The sequence below is a fragment of the Helobdella robusta genome (genome assembly GCF_000326865.2).
Source record: "Helobdella robusta unplaced genomic scaffold HELROscaffold_62, whole genome shotgun sequence".
NCBI classification, from domain to species: Eukaryota; Metazoa; Annelida; class Clitellata; order Rhynchobdellida; family Glossiphoniidae; genus Helobdella; species Helobdella robusta.
Genome location: NW_008705346.1, coordinates 19,921 through 32,334, shown reverse-complemented (window position 1 = coordinate 32,334; position 12,414 = coordinate 19,921). Strand labels below are relative to the sequence as shown.

At 30.6% G+C, this 12,414-nt stretch overlaps 1 protein-coding gene across 1 annotated transcript in view; it reads left to right on the top strand.

Annotated features, from left to right (window-relative positions):
• Positions 1-10,439: 10,439 nt before the first annotated feature.
• Positions 10,440-12,414, top strand: part of HELRODRAFT_180451 (hypothetical protein) — a gene marked incomplete at both ends in the record, with an annotated part of 7,020 nt that continues 5,045 nt past the window's right edge. The window contains 3 exons of the mRNA XM_009029767.1: positions 10,440-10,479; positions 11,260-11,375; positions 11,829-12,051. Coding sequence (XP_009028015.1) covers positions 10,440-10,479; positions 11,260-11,375; positions 11,829-12,051 — 379 coding nt within the window. The remainder of the gene's footprint in view (positions 10,480-11,259; positions 11,376-11,828; positions 12,052-12,414) is intronic.

Genomic DNA, 12,414 nt, shown 5'->3' with positions numbered 1-12,414 from the left:
CGATCCGTAAATGAAAATATTTTCCAACTACAAACTAACTTATAAATATACTATTATATTTTTTATTTTATTCTTTCATTTGGATTTTTTTACAACATGAACTGAAACTGCCATTTCCTTATAAGGCTTATATGTTTATATATCTAAGTATAAATACATATATATATATATATATATATATATATATGTGTGTGTGTGTGTGTTTGTGTGTGTGTGTGTTTGTGTGTATGTGTGAGAGAGTGAGAGAGAGAGAACTTATAACACTAGTATATGTTTATGCCCTTATATGCTATCATTTCATCATCATCGTTAATTTTTTCTTCCATGTGCAATATTAATAATGTAGTTGTTTTATTATTATTTCTTTATTTTTGTTTAATTTGTTATTAGTATTATTGCTATTTTTTTTTATTTATCGGTTTCTTTACTAGATGCTTTTTAATGATAACGATAAAATTGAGCGTTCATAAATAATGTTGATTGATTGATTGATTGATTGATTGATTGATTGAGTGAGTGAGTGAGTGAGTGAGTGAGTGAGTGAGTGAGTGAGTGAGTGAGTGAGTGAGTGAGTGAGTGAGTGAGTGAGTGAGTGAGTGAGTGAGTGAGTGAGTGATCAACTTCTTTGTGATAATTTCCATGTCAATTATTTTTTTTAGTTATAATAATTAAATAAAAACTACAGTGTATTTTGTTGCTATTTTTGTTAAATATAATTTAAGATGAATGTGTGTGTGTGTTTGTGTGTGTGTGTTTGTATGTGTGTGTTTTTGTGTGTGTTTGTGTGTGTGTGGGCGCGTGTGTGTGTGATTCAAAATTTACATTTTTGGGTAGTGTGTGAATTGAAAAAAATTTCACAATTGAATTAAATATGCTGTTGTTTTTTCGTAAGCTCGTTTTTATTATCCTAATAAGTTCTGCAAACATATAACGCTTCTCTCAGTTTTTAACATGTTTGTTCGCCATCTTAGTTGGTTGGTTGGTTGGCTGGCTGGTTAAACATTTGGTGTGTGTGTTTGTGTGTGTGTGTGCGCGTGAATGTAAGGTGCATATGCATTTTTATTATTATTTATATTATAATTTATATTATTATTATTGTTGTCGTTGTTGTTTGGATGTTTATTTTTTGATTTGAATTTTTGAATCTCTAATAACGAATTGTAAAAATAAAGTATTTTTTGTTTTCATATTAACTTATCGTAAGTTGAGATTCGACTCTTCTCATGAAATGGATCGATGGATCCATAGATAAATGAATGAATGAATATATGAATGAATGATTGATTGAATGGATGGATGGATTCAATGAATGAACTAACGAACGAATGAATGGATACATCATATGGATGAATGAATGAATGAATGATTGATTGATTGATTGATTGATTGATTGATTGATTGATTGATTGATTGATTGATTGATTGATTGATTGATTGATTGATTGATTGATTGATTGATTGATTGATTGATTGATTGATTGATTGATTGATTGATTGATTGATTGATTGATTGATTGACTAGATAAATGAATGTAAATGTTTTGGTTGAAAGTCACAAGTGTCAACTAGATGAATGAAACTCGCCAATTATCGGCAAAGGTTTTAGAAAGTAAAAAAAAATTAAGATTTCTTAAAAGTTTATAGGCATTCTTTGATTGGTTGGTTGATTTGATAGAAAGGCAGGTCAGTCGATCCATTGGTTGGTTAATCAGTTAACTGGTTGGTTGAGTGATTAATTGATTGGTTTAGTCGAGGTTGACTGATTAATTTATTGATTGGTTAGTTTATTGACTGATTGATTGATTGATCGATTGATCGAATGTTATACATTTCTGTACGGTTTTCTCTGTGGTCTTCCTTCTTACCCTTTAACTTTACTTCAAAGAGCTCAAAATAGAGTTGCAAAAGTTGCTCTAAATATCAGTAATTTATCTTCCGGCATAGATTCAACTACATTGGTTACCAGTACTTCAAGGCATTATATTTAAACTCGCCGTCCTCACGTACAAGTTACTCACTCCATCTCAACCATCATACCTTCATCAACTTATATCGCGTCGTTCATCAACTCGTCAATTTCGTTCGTTTCCGTATATTCAGTTGCATCAACCTGTCAGCAATTAATCAGTTGTCAACAAACGTTTTACGTACAGCTCTCCTTCCATATGGAATGGTTTGCCTGCCATCATTCGTCAACAATAAGCCATCAAACTTTTCAGGAAACGATTAAAGAACTTTTTGTTTATCCAGGCCTACAAAAAACGTCAAAAGTCGTTGTTCTTCCAAGCGTCCCAGAAGCTATGAATAGGGCGCCATATAAATTAATAATAATAATAAATAATAATAGTTTAGTCACATGACCACTTGTTACAACTTGATAACGATAAAATAAAGTGTCACCCGCCACCCATAAAAATGATGCAGACGATGACGTAGATCGCTGATAAGCAATGGCAGCAAATATGAATAACATCTTGATATGGATGACATCATTGTTACTAATTTCGATAACAAAGAATGATGATGATGAAAAAGAGTGGTATTATGATAATGGTGATGATGATGGTGGTGGTGATGATGATGGTGGTGATGATGATGATGATGATGATAGTAATAATGATGATGAGGATGATGATGACTTTTTTAGAAACTTTTTTAGAAACTACCCTCTTTTATAACAGAACTCATTTGACGCACTGCGTGCAACTAAATAGCTAAAATGTCAGGTATGTCTTTGGCTTAAATTAGAAAAATAAAAGTAATAACAAAAAAAATAACAAAAACACCACAAAATAAATTAATTTAGTTTGTGTTAATGAGTGATCGTTTAGATAGATAGATATCATGATATAGATAGACTTCAAGATAAATGTATCTGTGTAATTATATATAAGTAACAAATATATAAACATAATAATAATAATTATTATTATTATTAATATTTATTATCATTATTTTTATTAATATAAATTTTATTTCCTCATTTTTTGTTCTTTCAATCTGATCAAAACCGGCCAAGGTTTGTACAGCGTTGTTTCGAAATAACTCCACTGACTCAAACATCATGATAATGATGATTTAGAAATAACTCTCATCCACGTTAATTAAATTATTATCATAATTATTATTTTAAATATTATTGTTACTATATTTATTTATTATTATTCTTGTTGGTGTTGTTATTATTATTTTGTATTATTTTGGTTAGTCACGACGTAACGAGAGATCGTGCTGTGTTGTAAATGTGCAAACGTGCCTGATTACCTCGCAACGTCTCTCTCTCTTTCTCTCTCCTCTCTCTCTCTCTCGTTCTTTCTATTCTTTCTTTTTTTTCTTTTTCTATCTCCCTCTTTTTTCCTTTTTTTCCCCTCTTTCTCTTTCTTTCTTTTTCTGTATGTCTGTCTGTTTGTCTGTCTGTCTGTCTCTCTCTTTCTCTCTGGGTCTTTTTCTTTTTTTATGTTTTTCTTTTACTTTTGCTCTCTTTCTCTCTCTTTCTCTCTCTCTCTCTTTCTTTCTCTTTCTTTTCCTCTTTCTCTCTCTCTCCCTCTGTGTAAGTGTGTTCTTAATTCGTTCATGTCTATTTTTGGATCAGTTGTCATGATTTCTCAATGTGTCATTGCGTTATGCTACTCTTGTGTGTGTGAGTGTGTTTGTGAGTGTGTTTGTGAATGTGTCTGGGAATGTGTTTGTGAGTGTGCATGTGTGAGTGTGCACGTGTTGGTGTGGGTGAATTTATGTGTTAATTTTTATAAATAGTTGCTATAACATTTTTATTTATTTCTCAAAAGCAGTTCAACGAATATAATTGTATACGTACATTCATTAATTTGCATTTCTAATTTATGAAGGTTGGGTAATTTAATTTTTGTTAATAAACTTTCTCTCTTTCCCGCTTTCTCCTTCTCTCTCTTTCTCGTTCTCTCTCTCTCTCTCTTTCTCTTTTTGCATATTTATAGATATATGTATGTGTGTTTGCGTGCGTGTGTGTAAGTGCACACCTGTTAGTTGTTCAATTCATTATCTATCCAAAAATTAAATGGCGTAGAAACTTATCTAAAATTTCATATCATGATATACATATGAACAGATATACAGTTGTTTAGGAATATAAATATATATATTAAAAATAAATAAAATAAATTAATTAAATATATATGTGTGTGTGTGTGTGTGTGTGCGTATGTGTGTGTGTATGTGTGTTTGTGTGTGCGTGTGCGTCTGTGAGCATTTGCATTGTCAAGCATAATCCAACCGAAATATGTAGAGAATGTCTTCATTGCGTTGTTGTTTTGTATTGTGCGTGTATTGCAGTAATTCAAAATGAATGAACGAACGAACGAATAAATGAATGAATGAACGAACGAATGAATGAACGAATGAATGAATGAATGACTGAATGAACGAATGTTATTACGAACTTTATGACTAATGATGGTGAAATGATACGCCTGCGTTGTTACTTGTGATGTTGTGCTGTTGTTTGTTATATGTCGTGATGGGATGGTTGTTTTTAAGTTATGACTGTCTTATGGAAATATTTATAAATCAGTCGTAGCAGTAGTAGAAGTAGTTGTAGCAGCAGCAGCAGCAGCAGTAGTAGTAGCAGCAATAGTAGCAGCAGCTGTAGCGATAGTAGTAATAATAGCGGCATTGTTGTTGTAGTCGTGATAAAGAAATCAAATCCTGACTTTGCTGATAATTTTTCGTGTTGTGGATGGCCCAATATATTGTCGTAAACATTTTTGTTGCTATATACAATAAACACACACACACAATTTGTATGTATGTATGTGAGTGTGTATTGGGTTGTATGTGTGTGTATAGTACGGTTGTTGCTAATATTTTTGTAGTTCAGTTGTTAATATTCACGACGACGATGATGATTAATCAATTGAGTGCGATACTTTCTAAGTATTTATCGTCGTCGTCGTTGTTGTTGTTGTTGTTGTTGTTGATTTCTCCGGCAGCTCTTTAAAATGCATACAAAAACATCCATACAACAACTCCCGCGTACTATGCATTAGTGTGCACACACTCACACAGAAACCCACACACATACACACACACACACACACACACACACACACACAAACACTTATCACACATTCTAGTCTAGTCAGTAATTATACGATTAAGCCCAAGTTTTGAACAGACTGAGTTTGAACCAGGTCAACAAGCAATAAACGCGGCGCGACTTACAGCATTCTTCTCGTCTGAGCTACGGTCATAAAAGTGATTATTCTTGCATTTGGAGGTTGATGCAAGTGTCTACATTAATACATTAACGACATGTAAATCTACATTTCGTGACATCAACTTTATCAAAAGCATTTTTTGGTTACTAGCTTAGCTGTGTTAACGTCTGCGTTTGTGCCTCATATGGCATTATTATTATTATATATTCTATCATTATTAATGCCAACAACAACAATGTTCATGACATAAAAACAAAAGCAAAACTAACGTAGCTTCTAATAACATCAATTACAATAACAGTAACGGCTTCAGTTTAAAACACAACAATATGACATTAATCCGACAAGGAAAAAATCTCTTAAACACTTGACGGTTAATATGAAAAACAACAACAACGTAACTACATGACATTAACTTAAAAAATTACATTAACTTAGCGTATTATATTAACTTGGCAAATTACATCAACTTGACAAAATAACATTCATAACATCCAGTTTGTTGATGAAAGCAAAAAGTTTAAGCCATAGATAACTTTAACAGCATCGACAAACATAGATTTTTGCACGAAAATTTCCTATTATAGTTTCCCTCTAAACACACACACATATACACCACGCACACACACAAACACACACCACACACACAAACACACACATAGTTCGTGTCATACGCTATTGTTGGTATTATTTGTAAACAATATAATTATTCATGATCATAAATCTATATTTAAATATTCATCAGATATATACATATACATACATATATATGTATATATATATATATATATATATATATATATATATATATATATATATATATATATATATAAGAATGCTTATTAATAGTTTTTTTTTCACCATAATATTAGCAAATGTTTGTGCAGTATAGTTGAGAGTTGAAATAATGTGAAGAAGGAACTCCGAGATCGTTTAATTAGACGTGATTAATTAGATCGCAATTAATTAATTAATAAGATTAATTAATTAAAAAAATTAATTAATTAATAAGATTAATTAATTTATTAAAGCTAATTATTTCATTTTAATATATTAGTACGATAACCTTTTTAATAATAAGACATATTTTCTTTTAATAATGAAACTTATTTTATTTTATAATTATTTCCTGATTGACAACTAAATACTGAATTGCGTGAAGTACTGTCCCAAAGTATAAGTGTAAATGCTTCGCCAAGTAAGTTTACGAAATTTAGTTACTAATTAGTGATGAGTAATTACTTATAAGTATAATTTTTTTAATTATTAACTACTCTTATTAACTAATTGTTTAATATATCTATTTTATTTTTTGATATTTAATATGAGTCGTTTAATATTGTTATTAACCGTCTTTGCTAATGGTAGGTATAGTTGCAGTAACCTATGATTTTTTTGGTATTTGGTGAATTAATATTTCTATTTGAATTACGATTGGTTGAAAATCTATGACGCAATTGTGACGTCATTGTTATGGTTTAATAAGAGCATTTTGGTGTTTCTTATTTATATTCTTTTTTAAAAGTTTGAAAAATTATGATTTGGTTTATTAACAAGAATATGTTTTCTTATTTTTTACGCGTAGCATTTGTTTGTTTGTTTGTATATTTTGGTATATTATTTGTATGTGTTTGTATATTTTGGTATGTTATTTGTATGTGTTTGTTTGTTTGTATATTTTGGTATGTTATTTGTATGTGTTTGTTTGTTTGTATATTTTGGTATATTATTTGTATGTGTTAGTTTGTTTGTATATTTTGGTATATTATTTGTATGTGTTTGTTTGTTTGTATATTTTGGTATATTATTTGTATGTGTTTGTTTGTTTGTATATTTTGGTATATTATTTGTGTGTGTTTGTTTGTTTGTATATTTTGGTATATTATTCTGTGTGTGTTAGTTTGTTTGTATATTTTGGTATATTATTTGTATGTGTTTGTTTGTTTGTATATTTTGGTATATTTTCTGTGTATTGTCGGTATAATATCGTGTTCTTTGAATTGAGTCATCATTTTTGAAATAACGCAAGCTTAAATCCGTTGAAAACGTTAGAATTAATAAATATAAATAACAACAACAACAATGGTATAATAATAGAAATAATAATAATAATAAGAGAATTTTTATTATTGTTATTGTTGTAATTCTTATGACAAAAATTTTTGAAAGTCGTGATGTGTAGATAGAATTGAGAGTATTTTTATTAATGAATGAATGTGTGCCAGACATGCGTGCGCGTGTGTATGTGTGTATGTATGTGCGTGTGGTATATATTCGTGTGTATGTTTGTGTGTGTTTGTGTGGTGTGGTGTGTGTGTGTGTAGATACATACTAGATACATACATACAGAATATTTTATTTGATACAATAATGTTTTCATTCCAGTTGTTATGTCTGTATAATTAGTTTGGTTTAGTTGCTCTGTCGGTGAGAAAAGACGTCGTCCATAGATTTCACTTCTGAATTTCTTCTTCTTTCCCTTTTAACTGTTTGGTAGCTCTCATTTTCGTACTAACGTATGTCAAGTGTCTTGTTCCCTTTGGGCTTTGTCAAAATATTGCAAGGTAGTCATTAAATTGTTTATGCTTTCATGAGTTTGTAAGTTCTGAATTTAGGTCTCGTAAAATCGTAGAAGGTCTCAGAGATCTGAGTTTTTGTACGACAGCCAGCAAGCAGCCTTAGAAACAACAGGCAAGTCCTATAGTTGAAAAGTTGAGGACCAAACCCTGTCAGGTGATCTCTAGTAGTCAACATTGCGATCCTTCAGTCGATTGTTATTATTTAATTATTTTTAAAAGTAGTAGTAGCAGCAGCAGTAGTAATCGCATTAATAGTATAAGTGTTATTATTATTTGTAGTAGTAATAGTAGCAGTAGTAGTAATAATAGTAGTAGTAGTTAGAGTAGTAGTAGTAGTAGTAGTAGTAGTAGTAGTAGTGGTAGCAGTAGCAGTAGTAGTTTTAGAAGTAGTAGTAGAATAATTTATAGTTGATTCAAGTTTATCCAGAGTAATTAATTATAATGATCGGAGCAATTAATTAATGATTAACAGCTTAGCTGGTGAAAGTGAGTGATTATTATTGTTGTTGTTGTTGTTGCTTTTTTTGTTGTTTTGCTATTGCTGTTTTTGTTGTTGTTATTGTCGATGATGACTTTTGTTTGACTTCGTTATGATTTTTGTTTTGTGTTTATCCTGACGATTTTGTTATTGTCGGTAATGACGTTTATAAAAAGCGCTATAAAAATTTTTATAATAATAATAACAACAATAATAACAACAATAAAAATAGAAATTTATAATTATAGCTTTACTTACTAGCTGCAAAATACGTATAATAGGTGTTTTCTGTGTTGATACACATCTTATTAAAACCTTATATAGTGTGCCTCAAGTTAGTATGGTATCTAGCATTCAATGTACCTACCTATTTCATTGGTATATGTTTGGTATCAACTTGGTAGTTCTTATCTTTATGTCACCTTGGTAGTTCTTACCTTTATGATGTTTGATAAGTTTTAATAAGGAACTTCCAACGTTAATTTATTATATACTGTGGAGTCTTAATTTGTTTATTCATGCATTCATGCATGCATTCATCAAGATAGGTGAATTGTTTAAACTGCTTCTGTTATATGTACATGATTACACACACCACCCACAATATATATATATATATATATATATATATATATATATATATATATATATATATATATATTCATTCATTCATTCAATTCATCTAGATTTGTTCGTTCGTTCATTCATTCATTACTTACTCAATCATTCCGTTATAGTCAATCAACCGATCAATCATTCGGCTATTGTCATAGTGATGAGTTATGAATAATGACATCAATGGCATTAAACTGTGACTTTAAAATACTTTGTTTATCATAACAATAAAGTAATAATAATAATAATAATAATAACAATATTAATAACAACACCAAATACAAAACGATGACAACAAAATCACTAAGTGTAACTGTATTAACAACAGCAACAACAATAAAAAGTATAAAACCTTAACAACTATGTTGAAAAGCACGCATTGAAGGAAAATTCTTCCCCATTACCCATACCAGGAGTTGAAAAACATTCAAACAAGAGACAAGGTCCTTCAATGGACACGTTGCTTGTTTTACTTCTCCATTAATGACATAAACATCTGTTAAACTTAAGCGCCTCTAATAACCTCAAATTCCAATTAATTACAGGCATAACAATAAACATCCAAAACACCTTCAGAAACAATGAAAATATGCAAAACTGTACTGTATACGCGCACACTCAAGTGCATAATAATCATTCAAAATCCGAGCACACACACAAACACACAAAAACACATATAACATTATACAAACACACACACACACACACACACACACACATATATATATATATACATACATACATACATACATACATACATACATACATACATACATACATGCATACATACATACATACATACATACACACATATATAGGTAATTCAGTACATTGAGATCCAATGAAATAAAATAAGATACAAGGAGATACAATGAGATACAATGAGATTCCATAAGATACAAAAATACAAATATTGATAGATACAAAGTAGATACATATTAAATACTAATTGGGTCACAAATTTTAAACATACCGTCACAGTGACGAAAGTCTCTCATTAATTATTATTGCACACTCGTTATGTTAATCTTGACAGGAGATTTAACCTTTTCGTTATAATCATCAGAAACTCGAAGCTTTCGTTTATTAAATTTTTGAAATGATGTGTGTGTGTGTGTGATTGTTTGTTTGTGTGTGTGTGTGTGCGTGTGTGCACGTGCGTAACATATCCAGGGATAATTGGACCAAGAAATTACGTTGAAAACTAGCGAAGCGAAAAGTGATTTAAGAAAAGTTTTTCATTGCGTTTTCTTTTGTCTGCGTTAAGTCATAACAGCAAAACATGTAAATATAACCAATCGACAATCAGTTTTAAAGATATAAACTCTGGAAAATATCTTAAAACGTCATCATTATTATATTTTATAAGCACCTACAACATATCCACTTAACCAACAGATCAACAGTCTTTCAATAAGACGTACCTCGTTCATAAATCTTATAATCTAAATGCAAACAAGACTCTACAAACCAAACAACACACACACATACAAACAGATACACACACAAACAGACACACACACACACACACACACTCGTGAACACATATTATAACATTCAAGACATTAAATTATGAACACTTACACAGGCATGTATAAATCAATATCTCAAGGTTCAACATCATGTTGCTACGCCTAAATTGTTGAGATTTATTACGGGTTGGCTTATAAGATGATATAAGGTATATTACTTATAAAGGACATGTTATGGAGTTATAATTAAGTCATGTAGTAATATCGTTACAGATGTTAGCTCAGACGGCAGAGGTGCCATATCTTGCGTTTGTGTTGTCACGCGCTGACGTGGTTCGAATACTGTCTCTACTATTTTCAAATACTTTCCTGAGTTCTGTGCTTATATGTGTTGTGAAATCGTTTGGCAATTTTTGTCAATATTTGTTTAATTATTTTCATTTAAAAAATTATTCAGATTTATTCAGAATTATTTGTTATATTTGTATTTATTTAAAATTGTGAAAAAAAGATTTTTAATTTTTACAGTTTGCAGATGACAACAAAGATGAAAGTAGCATCCCAATCACCAATTTTGACTCTAGGTCATCATCATCATCTCCATCAGCAGCAGCATCCTCTTCTTCCTCCTCATCCTCCTCATCATCATCATCACAATCATAATCATTACGACGACGACGACAGCCATTGTTATGTTGATCATTCGTCATCATCATCTTTGTCACTCCCGTTAATAAACAAAATGTTGGAAATGATATCGGTAACATCGTCACCATCAGTGACGTCATCGTCATCTATTAACTTATCAGCATCAACGCTGTCTTCAAGCGCAGCAGCTGCAGCGACAATAGCGTCATCTTCATCTTCCTCTTCTTTCTCATCCTCATCAACATCAACAACATCATCATTAACGTCATCAGCTCCATCATCATTTTCCAGTCAACTTGCTACATTTACGCAAATGTTTAAGAGTTTGTCGGATTGTGATAAAGTTGTTGCGCTATGCGTACTAGCTAGAATGATCAAGAAAAGCCACGTAAGTTGATGTAATGTAGCGTAATGTTATCAATGTAATGGACTGAAGTGTGATATAACAAAATATAATGTAATGTAATGTAATTAATGTAATGAACTGAAGTGTGATGTAATAATTTGTAATGTAATGTAATGTTACATGTGGCGAAATGTAATGAAATATAAGCAAAAAAACATGTAATATAATGAAGTGTGAGGATATGTAATGTAATGAAATTATTGTAATGAGATGTAATAAACATTAAATGTGTGTTGTATGTAATTGGCAGAAATCTATATGCAATTGAACCAAGCCAAAACGCAACACCTTCATTTCACTTTTTAGTTTTTCTCCCTCTCTTTCTCTCTCCCTCTCTTTCTCTCTCTTTCGCATAAAGCATTATCATAATTAATGTATGCATTAATGTTTTATAATAATTAATGTACTAATTTATCCATACACTCACTTTTTCAGATTATCTTCCTAATTAACATCTTCAAAAAGATGTCCCTATCAACCAGCAACAACATCAACAACAACATCAGCAAAGAAAAACATCACAACTATAAAGCTACCAATGATAGCAACAATAACAACAACAACAACAACGTTGATGATGATGATGATGACAACGGCGATGAGGACGTTGAATTTATTGATGATTATGAATCGTTGGAGCACCTAGCAAATGATGCGAGTGAGTAGAATAAATATACATTTGTTTTAAATTGTTTAAAGGTCATCTCTTACTTTTTTCATTCTTTTTTATAGTTAGAAATTCGATTCGAGGTGGGAAAATGAATTAGTAATTGAATGCGTGATAAATGGAGCTTTTCATTTTATTTCTAGTGGGGTTTTACGTTAATTTTATATTATCTATCTGTTGTTGTTGTTGTTGTTGCTACTGTTGTTGTTTGTTTAGTTGTTGTTTGTTTCTTGTTATTTTTGCTATTGCTGCTATTGTTTCGTTTATGACGTAATAGTTTCAATGTTGACGTCATCAAATAACTTGTTTTTCTTTTAAGTAAGTATATGTCAAAAATTATCCAACATTTTCAAT